The sequence below is a fragment of the Coffea arabica genome, chromosome 5c (genome assembly GCF_036785885.1).
Source record: "Coffea arabica cultivar ET-39 chromosome 5c, Coffea Arabica ET-39 HiFi, whole genome shotgun sequence".
Classification (NCBI taxonomy): Eukaryota; Viridiplantae; Streptophyta; class Magnoliopsida; order Gentianales; family Rubiaceae; genus Coffea; species Coffea arabica.
This window is the reverse complement of record NC_092319.1, coordinates 46,887,482-46,905,568: the sequence shown is the minus strand read 5'-3', so window position 1 is coordinate 46,905,568 and position 18,087 is coordinate 46,887,482. Positions and strand designations below refer to the sequence as shown.

The 18,087-nt window shown below is 37.3% G+C and overlaps 1 protein-coding gene across 1 annotated transcript; it reads left to right on the top strand.

Moving 5' to 3' along the window:
- The first annotated feature begins 10,713 nt into the window (after window positions 1–10,713).
- LOC113743256 (uncharacterized) lies at window positions 10,714–17,215 on the top strand. The gene is made up of 7 exons (XM_027271216.2): window positions 10,714–12,802; window positions 14,499–14,589; window positions 14,817–14,974; window positions 15,097–15,148; window positions 15,229–15,311; window positions 15,591–15,684; window positions 16,044–17,215. The coding sequence occupies exons 1-7, from the start codon at window positions 11,081–11,083 to the stop codon at window positions 16,640–16,642; spliced, it is 2,799 nt and encodes a 932-aa protein (XP_027127017.2). The 5' UTR covers window positions 10,714–11,080; the 3' UTR covers window positions 16,643–17,215.
- The last annotated feature ends 872 nt before the right edge of the window (window positions 17,216–18,087 follow it).

Genomic DNA, 18,087 nt, shown 5'->3' with positions numbered 1-18,087 from the left:
TCTTTGTACTTTGTAGACTTGCACTCTTCTGGCTCTCAAAAGTAGGCTGTCCCTCGGCCTCAGCATGAATTTCCACTTTTGATCTGACAGGTAAACTAACCTTTTCTCAACCAGACATATAGCAAATTGAGCTATAATGCTTATCGAATTGAAGCACGCACGGAGTTGGTGGCATGGACCACGGTTCCCTAGCTCCTCTATGTGACTTTAAACTTATTATTCTACAAACATGCATATGATGGTTGTTGTTTGGATTGCATCTTTTCTTCTGGATTGGTTTTTTTTTTTCCTTTGTGGGCGAGGCGGTGGAACTACATTTATTTTTTTTTTTTTTTGACATATTAAGTTTGAGAGCTTCGCATGGGAAGGACAGAACTGGGGAGGGGCAGGAAGGGCCACTGCACCCAAAGTTCTTGATATCCAGATTTTCTTTCTTTGAGATATTTAATTTTTTTTTTATGTATTTTGAACTATTTCTCCCCTCTCCCTAAAAAAAATTGGATTTATTATAAAGTTTATATGCACATGTACTCAAATTAAAATTTTTGGCTCCGTCCCAACGCATGCCTAACCATCGCAGAGTTTTCTAAACTAAATAGTCAGTCATTACTCATTAAGCCTAATTGATGATTAGGTGTTAGTGATGTTATAGAATTACAGTATAAACGTTAACGTTGTAACTGCACGAAGATCAACTGCATATTCTTCTACCTTAACAGAAATAAACATTTTTCGCCGGTGGATCGTCGGAGATGGATATGCATGTAATATAGCTAACGTGTTTCTGAAAGAGTTACTGAGCTTAAAAGAAATAACTGAGCTTTCAATTTAGTCTTCTAAATTCGAAGGGTCGGAGTCAGCTTACACTGTAGTGTAGCGCCGCCTATCTTATCTTCTAAGCGATACCGTTGAATTCATCGCCCCAGGGTTAGAATAAACTGAATAACTGAACCAGTAATCGGGGAGAGGGTTGAGTTGGTCGGGAGAAATAGTAAATAGGAAATTCTAAATTTAAGATTTTTTTATTTATTAAAAAAGTAATTGAACCGCAAATTACAAAAACATTACCAAAGTACAAGTTTAGAAAAAAAAAATACTACTATTATATAATATTGTTCAAGGTTTGAAATTCTTTAGGAGGAAAGGTTCGAAATAAGAATGAGGAGTGGCTCAAATATTCTTGTAGTGTGAGGGTGAAAAATCAGTGGAAGTCAAACTCCGCCATTCTTCTTAGAGTTGTGGACGAAGAAAGATTATACTCCCTCCGTCCCGTTTTGTTAGTTTTGGTTTTTTTTTTCACACAGATTAAGAAAGTGTAATTAATTTGGTTGAAAATATAAATTTAGATTAATAATTTCCTAAAATACCCTTATGCTAATCAATGCAGTCAATGTATTGGAAAAGTTCAATGTATTCAATGTAGTGAGTTAGTATTTAATAACAATGTATTAATAACAAGATATTTAATAAGGGTATTTTAGACAATTTGAAAGATTACTACACTTCTTAATGGGAAAGTGGACTACAATTTGGGACGGACGAAAAGGAAAACAAGACTAACAAAGTGGGACGGAGGGAGTATAAGGGAAAAGTTGACCGTTGGCTTCCCAATTCCTACCTTGGACTTTTCCTTAGGTGTTTATTGGTTTTACTGTCTGAGGCATTAGGTTTTGCACAACATAGCGAGGATGTGAAGGGAGACAGTGGAACACAAGTAGTCTAGCACCATTGAGACCCAAATCCCCGTTAGGCCCAGAAACAAAACTGTTAGCTGGTACGACGGGAAATACGAGGATTGAGCTATATTGAGTCCACTAAAAATATGGGGCACCCAAAACCTTGAGAGTGCAACATAAAATTTCTCTCGGCCCATTGTTAAGCCTTTTTTAAAAAAAAAAATTTTTTTTTTTACGCCTAACCTTGGATTTGTGCCCGACCAACCTCCCTCGAAAATACCATCATATTTTGCATTTAAACTACAAAATCGAAGTTTGAGCTAAAAAAAAAAAACTACAAAATTGAAGTTGAGTACAAGGAGGGGGCTTGACACAGATCAGGCATATGGGTAGACTTTTTCACAAGCGGTTTGGTCTTATATCATGTTTCAGAAGCTGAGCAGCTGTGAAAGTTAAACTCTAAGATGCTTAGTAGTACTTGAAGAAACAGTAGTGTTATACCTGAATCTTATACTAAAATCTTATAATTATTAGTATGTTACTGACGACACGCTGTCTCTGCCATATATATATAATTTATGATATATCATGTTGCCATGTTTCTGCCAAAACGTTCCATTGATTGGCCTAATCTCAACTGGCTTTTCATTGATCTATCATATTCTGATATTAATGTTTAATAAAACCCAAAGTTAGTGCAATGCACATGCATGCCCTCTAGTCGTTGTTGGTTGTGGAGCAGTAGTACGTAGTATCTCAAGCATGTCTGCCTTCACCAATGACCTTTCTTTTTCCTTTTATCAAATCTGCTAAATACATGCATCAAGGAAGTGTTCTCGCATGTATGCTGCTTTTCATTGGAGGTTGGTACGAGATTGCCATATACAATTTGGTCTCACAACTTTCTTGACCATCTAATTGTGATCTAAGCAATGATACTATTCTGTAATCTAAAGCTTATCTTGTTGATCGTTCCTTTGATGTTCTCTCTTGGGTTGTTTTTTATTTAGATTTTTGCCAAAAATCATTCCTTTTGGTTTTGGGTTGGGGCCACATTTAAATTAAAACGTTGGAGAAATGATTCTTTCTGACATTAACGTCTTGAAATTCTTTTTAAATTTATTGCTCCAAGCTATGCATGTAAAAGATTAATGTTGTTCTAAGGGTGGGTCGTTCGAAAAAAGGAAAAAGAAAATTGGAGTGGCATCGTGTTTTCTTTTTTTTTTTTTTTTTTGTCATTCGTCACTTATGGGAGAGGCCCATAAGGGGGAGTCGACGAGAACTGAACCATCTTCGGATCAGACGAGCACCCTTATGAATTTGAAAAAACTGTATAAATGAGTAAATGACAGGAGACAAGAGGTTTGAATCCTTGATCTCCCACCCCACCACCAAGACTTAAAAGTCTCCGGTGGGGGCTATTCTCAACGTCTGAAACACACCTGCGATCGGGAAGAGCTTAATTAAATCGCATAATTGTCACTTGCCATTCCTCAAGCAGCTGTGATTGGTGATATGATGCGCCAAAATCAAAAGCCATCTAATCAAAGATAAAAGCATAAAATGGAGTCCTTTTGAACGTGTGGTCTCAAATCAAATGTTGATGTCTACCCATTAATTATAGTTGAATTGGTAATAAGCTTTATAAATATATAAGAACGAACTTATATTCTATGGATTCATTAATCGGACCACTGATGATTGAGGAAGTCAGGTTGTAACTTTTGATTAACAATAAAATAGTAAAACATCATAGTCTTAATGGCATCGGTAAAAACTACTCCAAATAGTAGTAAAATCTAGACCACTAAATTAAGCCTCAACTTGAGTCTCTCTCACATCTTTGCATTGCTGCTGATTAAGATTCCTTTCAAGGGAATCAGGCCGCGCTGTCTGTCTGGCACTATGCAATGTACTACTAATGATGGTAGCATTTTCCACCAGTTTACTTGCGTGATAAATCAGAAAATAATGGTGCAATTATAATAATGCAAGGCGAAGCAAAACCACACAAACTTGGTTAATTACCAGTGTATGATTTATGTGGTTAATGACAGTGCTTGGCTGTGGCATCTTCCAATTCATGGATCTCGTGCAATCGTCCACCAAATATCTCATCATTTGGTCCTTTCAGTATTCCAAAATCCCATCCATGGAGCCCAAATGTGGTGGGGTTACAAAATACTTGAATGGAATCCCAAGCTATAATTGTGTACAACCCGCATTTCGTTTTCAGGCCGATTCACAGAGTCCACTTAGATGAGGGTGTTAAAAAAAAAAACTGTTAATTTTTTTTTCAAACTTTTACTGAACATTCCTTGATGATTTTAAGTTCATTTTGAGTACATTTTGTGATTTTTGTTTTTTTTGGTGCTTGAACTTGAACACACACACAAAAGGAAGGTACAATCATGATTATTAAAGTTTTAAATTTACCATTCACTCCCTGAATATACGTTTTCCGGTGCCGATGTTAACGAAATTGGTGGCATACGTACTTGCTCGAAAACTCATAAATAAATTCTGGGTCTGGGAGACAAATTAGTGTGTACTAATCTGAGAAATAACATTTATTATTATTAACAAAGAAAAATAATTGAGATGGCTCGTGGATTGGTCCTTCTTTATATGCATATTGCCAGAATAATTAACGCTGACAAGTACAACATGAAGTTTCCAATGGAGAGCTGTGAAGAAAGGAGCAACAAAACAAATACTGTAGAATATTATTATCGCTGCCAATTATGATGATTAGTGATCAGCATGTGCGCCAACGCTGTGTTTAGATGATTAGATAAGAGGATGAGCGCCAGCAGCCACCGTCCTTCCTTATTAATCCTTTTCTGTTGAACCTCTTCACCATTATACCGTCTGCCCCGCGTTCCTGCTGTCTGTTTACAGTGGTACACTTGCAGACGAGCTAGGCCGTTCTGTCCTTTTTAAAATGCCCACGATCGAATGAGTTGTATGTATCCCCATGTTTATAACCCAAAAAAAAAAATATTTTTTTGATGAGTAGTAGTAGTTAATGAGTTGTGAACTAGTATGATGCTGCACTGCACCACTACGTCTCTGCTTCCATGCCTCATTTGGATTGCATTTTTCTGAATTTTTTTTATACAAAAATTATTATAGCGATTGAGTATATGTGACGTAAAAAGGTGATTAAAAAATATATTTACGAAAAAATATAACAATTTTTCTTTGAAAAATTACTGTCCGAACAAGGCATTGGTTTGCTCTAGATGATCAAACTTATCTTAAAGTTTTTATAGAAAAATCACTATAGCGATTTGATATATGTAAGGTACAAAGGTGATTGAAAAATGTGTCTATAAAAAACGTAGCGAAAAAGAAAAATTACTTTCCAAACAATGCTCTTAGGTTTGCTTTAGATGATCAAACTTATCTTAAAGTGTAGTAATCTTTTTCCTAAATTATACTTACATTTATTAAAATAATTTTGATAACATCTTATATCGGACATAAAAGTAAATTTTTCCTACATTAATAGTGTATGTATAAATGAATCCAAACGCATGTATGTCATATGTGCATTATCCGTCTCTGTAACTAGGGTTGTCAACGGGTTGGGTCCGGGCCGGAATTCATTATTCCGGACCCGGACCTGAATCACTATACCGGAACCGGATCCGACCCGTTTACCCGACGGATCTTTTATTCTATGTTCCGGATCCGGATCCGGCGGGTCCCGGATCCGGGTCGGGTCTACCCGCACAAATTTAGCAAAATTTATAATTTCTAATAAAAATGAGAAAAAAATATATTTGTAAACTAATTTCTAACTAATGCAAAGAAAAAATCAAATAAGAAAAGAAATCAAATTGACTTTACTCAAATACATTACCCTAATCAAATTATATTGATAAATATATATTTTTTAAATTATTAATTCATTTATATTCGGATCCGGGACTAATACGGGTCGGAATACTATATTCCGTATCCAACCCGTTTTTTTGTTTGACAAAACGGATCCGGATCCGGAAAACGGAATTAAATCCCTACCCATACCCGCAATAATTTCACGAATTTGGTCCGGATCCGGGTCTAGACCCCGACCCGTTGACAGGCCTATCTGTAACCTTGTAATGTATTTAAGCAAATATTTAGCGCGAACAAACGAATCAAGATAGTTGCTTCACAAAACGAATCAAGAAAATCTGGGCAATGGTGTATCATTTGACTTGTTGTTCCCCGGACCCAGAGCTTCGAAGCATCAAAATCTTACGCGAAAATTTTCCACTAATTGGAGTATGCGGTGGCAGTTAAGTCCACTGTTGAAAATTGAGGCAAAATGCGGGACATTTACACTGCTTTTGAGACCTACCTACGTCCCACTAACCCCACAATCTCAACATGTTGGCCTCTACTTTCTTCCACGGTTCGGATTCTCAAAGTCTTACCTATATGCTATAGAGTAGCACACTATAGACCACGCCTCATTACAGCTTTTGTTTGATCCAAAAGTCAAACGGCCATGAAAGGACCATTTTGTAATTCAAGCAAATAACTATTTAAAAAAAAAGAATAATATTCAATCACACTCCAGCACGTGAGTGAGTGTTACATTTATTTAGTCATGTTTGGAAAATTTAATTTTTTAAGAATAGTAGTTTCATCGTAAAGCTTGTACCTTTTTATCAATTTTATCCCCACACATTTAAAATTTAAATTTGAATGGTAATATGCATATGATTAGAAAAATTGGACATATTAGAAAGAGAGACTAAAAAGTGTTTTGACTTTTTTAACATAACAATTATTTTAGGACGTTTTAAGATAAAAAAATATGACACTTTCAATAGAATAAAAAAAATATACTTTTATAAATTTATTTTTCAGTCACATTTTTATTTCACGTATATTAAATCGTTCCTTATATCTTCGCCACCAACCTAGGAGAGATTTGAGAGGGCAGTGCTGCAGCTAAGCCAAGACAAACTCCGCATTCATGAGAGATGGTCCCGAAAGCAGTTGAGGACTGATGTCACGGTCGATTTAACAGTAATGGGCTGAAAGCATGTGGAAAATGTACATTTCTTTTTTGATTAAAGGTTAGTAGGTTTAGGCCCATTCTATACTCCGTAGTTTCAAAGCCCAACTACTACACTTCAACGTCCACATCCTCGTAGTACAAAGCGTACAACTTTCAGGGAGCAATAAAGAAGCTTAGGAAAGTGTTTTTACCTTGAGGAAAATGAACTGGTCTGGTTGATTCGTGTCGAGTCTCGAAACAATGCGAAGAAAAGAATATAATTCTGGGGTACTCTGATTTGGGGCTACTTCATTAGCTTCCTTTATCCTTTTTCTAATCTACAGTGTTAACTGTTAAGAGAATGAACGCCTCGGATTAACTCCTCGAGAATTTCCAATCAAATTAACAAGATTTTGAATCACTCTACCGTCTACTCTTTGCTAATCAGTTTTTTTTTTTTTTTTATGAAATCTCAAATTCTCTTTCATCCACAAAAATATGATTTGTCCTTGAACTGGTCCTTTAATGCCGATATGGATTTTTTATTTCCACGAATTCGAGCTAAGTCTCAAAGGAAAACTACTTAATTGTTGACAAAAACTTGAGTAGATCCGGTGCTGTACATCATGCGATCCAAATTTTGCCACACTATCAATTCTAGTGTGACAAATTTTAAGCCAAGTGATCTACATAGTCGGATTTTACCCTATTGTTTTGTTTTGGGATCACTTCAGCACTCTTTCCATCTTCTTATACTCTTTTACAAATTTGAGTAAATTAGGAAATGTCTAAGATTAGCTCATTCCAAGCCTTTTCGTCGTTCGACCTAGCGGCAGCTGGCAAGTGTTTGTGTACATTCAAGAGTTTCTATTCAGGTTAATAAATCCACTTTGTTGGACTTTTTAAGTGACACTATCAATTGGTGCAACATTATGAGTGGGACAAAGCGACAATGAACAATTGCAGAACTTCATGGACCACAAAAAGTTTCACCTTCCGACATTCCCATTGAACTAGCATTAGTTTGACCGTTTATAAATTTACGCTTGTGTATTCGGGATTTGGGGTTGGCTGAGCAGAATTCTTGCTCCCTCCCTTTGTTTCCCCAAATCTACTGTATTTACACATGGAATTTAAACAAAGCAGAGCAAGACTCATAAGGTGTCTCCAATCGGCCGAGACAACTCAATCTTACTTAACTTCTGATTTGGAAGGATCCTAAATTCCTAATTTAATCTGCCACTGCTAACAGCTGGATCGATCTCAAAGGTGAACCGCGTGCAGCTTGATTCATGTCTGATCCAACTCACTCATGCATAAAGTTAAAAAGCAAGTGCCAGGATCTAGCAGCTGCCTGGTCCAAATTCTGTGTGATATTTAATTAATCTTGTCACAAATGGCCTGGTTAACATTTGTTTACTCTTCATTGTTTCTTTGGTAGAAATATTGAAACTTCACTAACTTTCTAACAAATCTTCCATATTAGAAATGGCACAACAAAGTTGTGAGGATCTTTCCTCCAAAAGATATGATCACATGTGAATTTTGCATTTTTAACTAACACATGAATGACTTTATTATGATTCTTACTCACTCATGAGGTATTAGATACCTCTAAACTGCTCAAATCCCTTGCAAATGTACTCGTTTCTAAATTTGAGAATGCTCCATTCGCGTCAAACATAGTTGTGGAAAATTAGCTAGGGTGCAAACATACTAACTTAATCAACTAGGAATGTAAATAAATTTAATTAAATCCAACATTTTAGTGTCTCCATTTGGATTGGCCTTTTTTTAAAAACTAATTTTTTAAATACAATATTACATCAATACATAAATAAAAATAATTCAAAAAAAAATCTCATCTATACAATATATCAAAAATAACTCACAATTATATATATAAAAAATAAATTCTATAATATTTTTCATCTATCACTATCACCCACCACCCGCTACCAACCCCTCCCTCATCCTCCCTTTCCTACCCTCTTCGTACTACTCTTTTCCCATTCCCTCTTCCTCCCCCCCCCTCCCCACCCTCAATCTGGTTGCGGCCGAATCGCGTCCAAAAGGTCGCAACTTTCTGATTGTGATCTAGTTGCGACTAGAGGACTCGACCTGATCGAGGGGGAGAGGAGAGGGTCGGGGGGGGTGCGGGGTGCAGGATAGGGAAAGGGAGGAGAAAGAGGGAAGGGGTGGTGGTTGTAGGTAGTAGTATTAATTTTTAAAAAGTATCCTAAAAATATTTTAATTTTAAAAGATTCTCCAAAATATATTCCAAAAATCCTTTCAAAAACATCATAAAAAACGTATTTATAGTAAACATTACTCTAGTAAAATATTTTAAAACCACCCCAAAAACACAGCTAGTATTCAAGGTTATTTGTTTATTTTATTACTAAAAGTGATATTGTATCCTTGCTTCAATTGCCCCGCTGAACTCTGACAATAAGAATTTGCTGTCAGATAAGAATTTTACTCTGATTTGTTCAAATATCTTGATACAACTTTGCTATTAGATGCTATACCAACTAGCCAACAAAAGAAACTCATTGGATTGATTTCATTTTGGTAGAGAACTGCAACTAGATTATCCAAGCGGAAGTAGGCAGATGATGGTGATGTTGTAAACTTAACTCATGAATCCTACTCTCTTGGTACTGGTACTGCACATCATTCAAAGGACCTTACCTGCTGGCTGGATTCATTCAAACAGTTTTTCTTTTGCTTCTTGAATTCTTGGACCTAATCTTTGGCTTTTGGGAATTTTCTGCCGCTATAGCACTAAAAATCAAGCAACAAATATTCCCTGTTTCCAGTCACTCCCTCTGTTTTTGTTTTGAGGAACGCACCTTGTCTTTATCGTCGAGCGTTTTGCAAATTAAAACGTGACATTCTCTTGTCCAAGTAAATCCATGAACTTAATTGACAAAAGAAAAGAAAAAACAAAATGTAAAAAGCATTGCCGGATCAAAACCTCAATTTTAACAATAGAAGTCTCAGAGGTCCGAATGCTCAAGGTTGTGTTTGGATTGTATTTTTCATGGAAAAATTACTGTAGCGATTTGATGTATGTGAGGAAAAAAGATAATAGAGAAATGTGATCACAGAAAACGATGTAATTTTTCGACGAAAACCGCAATCCAAACAAGGTGTCATCAATCCAAAGTCCAAACCCTCTTCCGATTAAAAACTCTCTGTGTTTTCAGGCACTAAGCTTGACTGTGGTTTTTCATCATTATATTTTGGGTTAAATACCAAAAATCCCCATGTAGTTTGTCTAATGTTCACTTTACTTCCCTATGATTTGGAAACCTACAATTTGACTCCCTGTCATTTCAACTAAAGTAAAAGTCTAACGAAAAACATGTAAACTAACATTTGAAAGGAAAATGTCAAAATTGCCCCTCTATAAGGGTTTTGGGTTAAGTACCAAAACCCCCATGTGGTTTGTTAAATGTACACTTTACTTCTCTATGGTTTGAAAATATACAATTTAATTCCCTGTCCTTTAACCTAAAGTGAAAATCTAACAGAAATTCCGTTAAATACACTTTAGTTGAAACGACAGGGAGTCAAATTGTAGGTTTCTAAACCATAGGGAGGTAAAGTAAACATTAGGCAAATCACAGGGGGTTTTTGGTATTTAACCCTTATATTTTTTAATTAACTTTTTATTTTATATACATAAAATTATTATAATATTTTTTTTTGACAAAAACTCCTAAAATAGCAATTCAAACGGTTAAAATTCCAAAACTCCACAAACGGAGCCCCCAGGCCTATTTTTAAGTACAATTCTTCTAATCTCCACCCCAACGCTAGATCAAAAGTCATCAACTTAGAATATTCAATCCAAAATCCAATTTTTCATGTCCCAATACTTTCTTCTTTCTTTCTCAAACCCCGCGGGTCATTTCCAAATTAATTGCCCCTCATAGTAAAGTACACCATCGCACGAGACGACACCGTTCCCTTCTCTCCTCCGTTGCCTGCAAACTTGCATAGAACTGCGGTTACTTCTTTTGTTCTCTCACATCTCAATACACAGTCCCTTTTTTTGCTCCCCCCCCCATCTCTCTATCTCTCTCACAAAACCCATCATCGGATCTGAGTTCCCAACGCTAAAACCTTAACCTTAAAACCAATCCCCTCATCTTCTATATTTTGTCCGATCTTCCCATTTCCCCACACGACCACACACTCTCTCTCCACCCCACTTCGTTTCTCTGAAAACCCACTTGGAAAAACGCAGGCACGCATACAAAGGGGGTGGGAAAAGGCCTCTTCCGTCTGGCTCTTTGGGGGGGGGGGGGAGGGGTCCGACCCGTTTAATACCGGGGCGGGCCAGCGGGTCAATGTGACGGGTACTGCAAATGGGAGGAACTGAAAAACGAAGACGATGAGCAAAGCCGGAGAAGAAGAAGAAGAGGACGAGCGTTTCCACGACTCATTGGACCGGCTCCTCTCCTCGACCAACACCTCCTGTTCTTGTTCTCCTTCTTCTTCCGAATCCGAGGATCCAAACCCTTTTTCCAACCCGGGTTCTCCTAATTATGCAGCCGACGGCTTGTCTGACCCTGTCCGCGTTGTCCCTAAATTTCCGATGGGCCTCTCGAATAATTACGATGTTTGGATCTCTCAGCCCTCCTCCGTTCAAGAACGCCGTCTCCGTCTCCTCAGCCAGATGGGTCTCAGCCGTGATCCCTCACTCGTGCGCCACAGACCGACGTCCTCCGCCGTCTTTGACAGCGGTGGCTTACCGGATTTATTCGGCAGATCGATGTTGTCGGATCACTTGAATCATAGGAACCCTGGTGAGGGTTTTTCTAAAACTCTATCAAATAGTTATATTAACGATGATCATAAAATTGGTTGTGACGATGGTAACGGTGATCATAACAATAAGAGGAATGTTTCTGGGTTTGTCCGATCAAAATCGGACGGTGAGTATAAGAGTTCAAATATTCTTTCGGTTGATTCTGGTTCTTCGCCATCAGTAATGGCCAATGGGCCTGGGAGTGATGGTACTATAATTGTAAATAACAATCATAGAAATAGTCAAAGTCACAATGTTGTTCTTATTGTTGATAATTTGGGTAATGGTTTGTCGAATAAGCCTCCTAAGGGAAAGATTAGAACGGATTGCACAAGAAGGTATGGGAGTTGTACTTCGTTGCCCGGGTTGGGAAATGGGGAGGTGGAGGAGGGTTTGGATTGTAGTAGGATGGTTAGGGTTGATGATCCAGATAATCCAGTTTGTACAATACGGAATCTTGACACTGGAAAGGAGTTTGTGGTGAATGAGGTGAGGGAAGATGGGACGTGGAACAAGCTTAAGGAAGTGGGAACAGGGAGGCAGTTGACTTTGGAGGAGTTTGAGATGTCTGTTGGGACTTCGCCGATTGTTCAAGAATTGATGAGGAGGCAGAATGTGGAGAATGGGAATAGGGATGCTGGGGATTCTAATGTGGACGGGAATAGTGGGAGTGGATCCAGGTTTAAAAAGAAGGGAAGTTGGTTGAAGAGTATCAGAAATGTTGCTAGTTCTGTTACAGGTCACAAGGAGAGGCGTAGTAGCGATGAGAGGGATACATCATCTGACAAGGGTGGGAGGAGGTCGAGTTCTGCTACTGATGATAGCCAGGATGCTTCCTTTCATGGGCCGGAAAGAGTTCGGGTTAGACAATATGGGAAGTCTCATAAAGAACTTACTGTGCTTTACAAGAGCCAAGAGATACAGGCACACAATGGATCGATTTGGACTATTAAATTTAGTTTGGATGGAAAGTATCTTGCAAGTGCTGGAGAGGACTGCATCATTCATGTATGGCAGGTTATTGAATCAGAGAGGAAGGGTGATTTGTTGTTTGACAAACCTGAAGATGGAAATCTGAATCTTCTATTTTTAACCAATGGATCCCCTGAGCCAACTTTGCTGTCACCGAGTTTGGATGGTCATTCAGATAAGAGGAGAAGAGGAAGGTCGTCTATAAGCCGGAAGTCAGTGAGTTTGGAACATGCTTTGGTCCCAGAGACAATTTTTGCCCTTTCAGAGAAACCCTTTTGTTCATTCCAAGGGCATCTGGATGATGTGCTTGACCTGTCATGGTCCAAGTCCCAGGTTAGAAATTATTTTTGCCTTGGCATTTTATAAATTTCTCAATCAACTGTCTCATGATGAATAAGTGGACTTTTGAGAAGTGATTCTTTGTTCAAGTTGTAATACTGCTTTTTTGTTAACATATTTAAATTGCTAGTACAGAATTTAAGTTGCTTTTTTTTTTTTTGGTAATATTGCCTTTTCTTCTAAATAATAAATCCTTGCTCGTTGTTAAGCAAACTGAGTCTGAGTTGGTGCGACATTGGCCAACGAAGATAGCTATTTGTCTATTAGAGAATTGAAAGTGTTTGTTTTTCATATCACTTTCAACTTAATGGAATTTCTTCAAAATGACAATTTTTCGTATCACTTTCGACTTAATGGAATTTCTTCCAAATGACAAATTCTTGCTGGTTCTTACACAAACTGAGTCAGTGATATGTAACATTGACCAAGGAAGTATCTATTTGTCTATTGTCTTTACAGATAATTGTGGTATGTTTCTCAATCCTGTCTTAAGTGGATGGACTACAATATCAGTTTCTTGCAATTTAGAGTAGTTCACTTCGGTCGTCATTTGTTGCTTTATTACTTTTGGGAATTTAAAATTTCATAGCGATTGGGTAAGTCCTTAGCTGAAGTGGTAAATATTGGATCAATAAAACATTGGAAAATTATAGGTTTTATGCTGTTGAATCATTCTACTGATAACATTGGTTTTTGCTCTCATTCTTACCATGTAGAGCTATGGAAATTAATAGCTTAACCTGTTACTTATTTGGCAATTTGTACTTAATAAGTTTTGAATCCTTTTTATCACAAAAGACAATGAGACATTAGGTTGTACTTGTGATTGAGCAGGTTAAGAATATGAAATCTACTTAAGAATTTGGTAGAGCTTCTTATCAGTCTTATGTTGATATTCATGATTTGCCATGAGTAAGCATGACGGAATAGTAGTCTGATTGCATGTGCTTGGACTTGTATGCCTCTTCTCTAGCTATTACCACTATTGTACTTTACATTGTCTTCTGTACTTGATTTGGTGGTAAAGAGTACATTAGGATGTACAAATGTAGCTTGATTGCTATCTTTCTAAGTTTTCAAAGCTTAGGTATTCGTTTACCATCTTAATGCTGGAGGCAGAATTAGGTTGATTGCTATCTATATTACTAATTTTGTCAGACTTATTAATGTGCTCTGAAATTATTTCTGAAGTTATGATTGTACTTTGGTGGTGCGCAACTTATTTTATTACAGGATCAGGAGTGACTCTTTACAAAACAATAGGAGTTGTTGCAATTATTGGTAATTTTGTTACCATAGGTAGGAAAATAGTAGATTGAGTCGTCATATGGCATGAGGTTCAAAATTGATCTGGGAAAGTGAACAAATAGACCTGAAGATGGCTGTTGTTGGATTTGGCTTGGTGAACATCTGAGCATGTTATGTGCATGTGTCACTTAGGCATTTAGAAGTAGGAAAGGAAGGTTTGATTTGTCTTTTGCAGTTATTCAAAGTAGTGTGCTGACTTCTCTCTCTGTCTGAGCTGTTGATAGGCTGTGCAGCTTGAGGGACCTCTTGTTTCTCTTTATCTTGGCCACCCACTGTTATGTTGACTCATCTTAACTTTCATGTTAAATATGACTTAAGTATACTTAGTACTTTTAAATGAACATTTTTCCATTATCTGATTGACAGTGTTCTTTTGCCTCAGCTTTTGCTATCATCCTCAATGGATAAAACAGTTCGACTCTGGCACTTGTCTAGCAACTCTTGTCTGAAGATATTCTCACACAGTGACTATGGTAAGTACTTTGAATTCTATCTTGTTGCTTCAGCTCCCCTCCCTTTCATTTTTCTTGTCCTTGGGCCCTTAGTGTTGAATGTTAGTACGGTTCCACTACCATAACAAAATGATCTTTGCTTTCCCTAGCCTCATTTTGACATGATATCATGGTTAAATAGGGAATACTTGGAATGCGGACCTTGTTTTCTCCTGTCTACTGATGATCTTCATTGGATTTTAATGCAGTTACCTGCATCCACTTTAACCCTGTTGATGATAGATACTTCATCAGTGGATCCCTGGATGCTAAGGTGCGCATATGGAGTATTCCTGAGCGCAAAGTTGTTGATTGGAATGATTTGCATGAGATGGTCACCGCTGCCTGCTATACACCAGATGGTCAGGTTGACTATTTTGCTGTATATGTTGCTTCTTTCGTTTTATCCTGCTGGGAGAGGAGGTGTAGTGATCTTTTGTGCATGCTATATTGAGTTATAGTTAAAGGAACTCATTTGTTGATTTGAAGGGTGCATTGGTTGGTTCATACAAAGGGAGCTGTCACTTGTACAACACTTCTGGTACATGTCAAATTCTCTACAAAATAGCTGTTGTTGTTTTGTGATGTTGTCACGGCTAATTTATGCTTTGTTTGTTTTAGATAATAAATTGCAGCAAAGGAGTCAAATGAATCTGCAAATTAAGAAGAAGAAATCTCATCAGAAGAAAATTACTGGTTTCCAGGTAAATAGAGCATAGTTTTCATTTTCATCATGGATCACTTTGCATCTAAGCATTTTTCTGTGTGCCTGAGATGCCAAAGTTAGTTTTATCTTTTAAATGTTGTTTTTGTTGGTGACAATTAAGAATGGAGAGGTTATTAGTTCAGTGTAAAGTAGTTTCCTCTCGCACTTTTGTTTTGATTGCAAATGCCTTTTTGATCAACCTGTTTCCACGTTATACTTTGGAGAAATTTGATCTTCAGTCTTCACATATCCTTATTGAATCTTTTCCTTGTAACAGTTTTCTCCAGGAAGTACATCAGAAGTGCTTGTAACATCTGCAGATTCAAGGATTCGGGTTATAGATGGAGATGATTTGATTCACAAATTCAAAGGTATCCTAAATATTGTTCTACACTCTTTTACTCCAAATTTACGGCTTTGGAAGATTAAAGATGAACTGGTCTATTGACAAATCAAGAATGGGTTTTCCACCAAGAAAAAATGTTAGGTTGGCATATTTTTGTGATGCTGGCTGACTCAGATTCCATTGACCAGTATATTTCCCAGAAGTTTATTGGCACTTAAGACTATATGGTTTGAATATTGTTCTCTTAAACTAGGTGAAATGCTGTCTGCGACACAAAAGAAATGCTGTTTGAACTGAGTATTCATGATGCTTTTAGATTACACATTCTGATTGCAATGCTATAATGGCTTATAAACCAATAAAGTTGGTGTTATTGTTTGACAGGATTTCGCAACACCAATAGCCAAATCTCTGCCTCTCTTACAGCTAATGGGAAGTATGTCGTTTGTGCCAGTGAGGATTCTCATGTTTATGTTTGGAGACATGAAGATGATTCTCGGCCAAGCAGAAGTAAGGGTGTCACTGTAACACGGTCTTATGAACATTTTCACTGCCAAGATGTATCAGTGGCTATTCCTTGGCCTGGGATGTGCGAGACATGGGCATTTCGGGATACCACTTCTAGAGAACAGAGTGGTCCAATTGATCGCCCAGATGAGGTTTTGACAGCTAACCACCCTCCTACACCAGTTGAAGAGGCTAATGATAGTGATCATTCCCCACCGGCATCTGGATGCAGTAGTAGTCCACTGAATGGGACAATATCCAGTGCCTCCAATAGCTACTTCTTTGATAGAATCTCAGCAACATGGCCTGAGGAAAAACTTACTTTAGCTACTAAGAATTGCAGCCCTCGCGTTAGTGTGGACTTCTCCAATGGGTTAAACCACAATAGGTCGGCTTGGGGTATGGTGATTGTCACTGCAGGCCTTCGAGGGGAAATCAGGACTTTCCAAAACTTTGGATTGCCAGTGCGGATATAGGGCATCATCAGAATCCCATTTCGCATAAAGTGTCTATTGCCACAACGGACGTCCGCTCCCAACAGTTTGTGATATTTGTACAGATACTTGGTGAGATTTGTATTATTAGCTTTTCTTTCTTTCTTTCTTTCTTGTGTTTATGCCGCTCAGTTGAGGAGCCTCTGCAACGCGGCCTTGAGAAAGCAAATAGATTTCCCAGGATTAAGAGGGGACAAAAGAAAAGGGGGAAAAAAAAAAGAAGAAGAGAAAAAGAGAGAACCCAAAGAACAAAAAAAAAAAAGGAAGAAGTTACAATTCAGTTTAGAAACCGATTGATTTTCTGTAATCGGCAAATGTAGAGTTATAAGCATTGCGAAAGTTTACCGAATCTAGATAAAATTCTTTGACTATTCATTCTACTCTAGTTTGCTAGTGTATACATAAGATTTGGCGTGGAACTGGGAATGGATTGGTTCCTTGGTCGGCCAGGATTACATGTCCAGTGACGACTTTTAACTTATTTGTACGATATATGTAGCATCATTGTTGTAATTGACAGATGCGTAGCAAAAGAAAGTTAGTTGTTGATTGATATTTACGCAGCTCAAGTTCATATTCTATGATCCTTTCCTTTTCAACTTGTATTTCATCAATCATTCAGTTCTTGGCGGGAAATTTATACCGACAGGATAATTATGGTGCAAGGCGTATGTCTAAATATATAATAGTCACGACTTTTAACTTCTATCTTAGGACTGCAAAATGAGCCGAGTAGAGTTTAAGTGTAGTTTTGATCCTATCGAGTCTTGACTCAATTTTGCGAGACTCGAACTCAACGGCCATTCATTCTAAAACTTGAGTTTGGAATGCTACTTCAAGCCTAATCGAACTTGAGATCAAGCTTAATTGAGATTTAAAATTTTTATTTTTTTAAAATAGATGAAGTAGACATTTCACCCTAATAAATAACCAAAGATAAAGGAGGCACAACAAATTTCACCACTAAAATACAAAATATTAAAATTTTATGAACTCAATTTAGCTCAACGAGTTCAGTACCTATAAGTTCGACTCGACTGTGTCGCCAGACTAGTTCAATCTAAACTTGAGCTTGAGGTTGAATGAGCTCAAATTGAGCGATTGAGCTGGCTTTCGAGTGCTTGCAAGTCGGTTTGAATTGTTTGCGGCTCTAATGAAACTCACCAATTATGGCCTTAAACAAATGTAGTCTTTCAAAATTTGGTATTATTTTTGTAGTGTTACTTATTGAAAATCTTCTGCACAAAAATTAATTGACCTTTTTTTTTAATAAACTGCTAAAGCATATAATATTTTAAAATATTGAAGTGAGGTAAATATGCAGAACTTTTTACTGTTTCATGTCTTTTCCTTTTCAATGGAGTAACGTAAGATGCAATATATTTTTCTTCTAGCATTTTCGTGGTCATTTTTTTGGGAAAAAAAAA

Bases quoted from the DNA above. Each gene is read 5' to 3' on its own strand.
- LOC113743256 (XM_027271216.2), top strand. From the start codon at position 11,081: ATGAGCAAAGCCGGAGAAGAAGAAGAAGAGGACGAGCGTTTCCACGAC. The intron at 15,312-15,590 runs GTAAATAGAGCA...TCCTTGTAACAG, and splicing joins AGAAAATTACTGGTTTCCAG to TTTTCTCCAGGAAGTACATC. The intron at 15,685-16,043 runs GTATCCTAAATA...ATTGTTTGACAG, and splicing joins TTTGATTCACAAATTCAAAG to GATTTCGCAACACCAATAGC.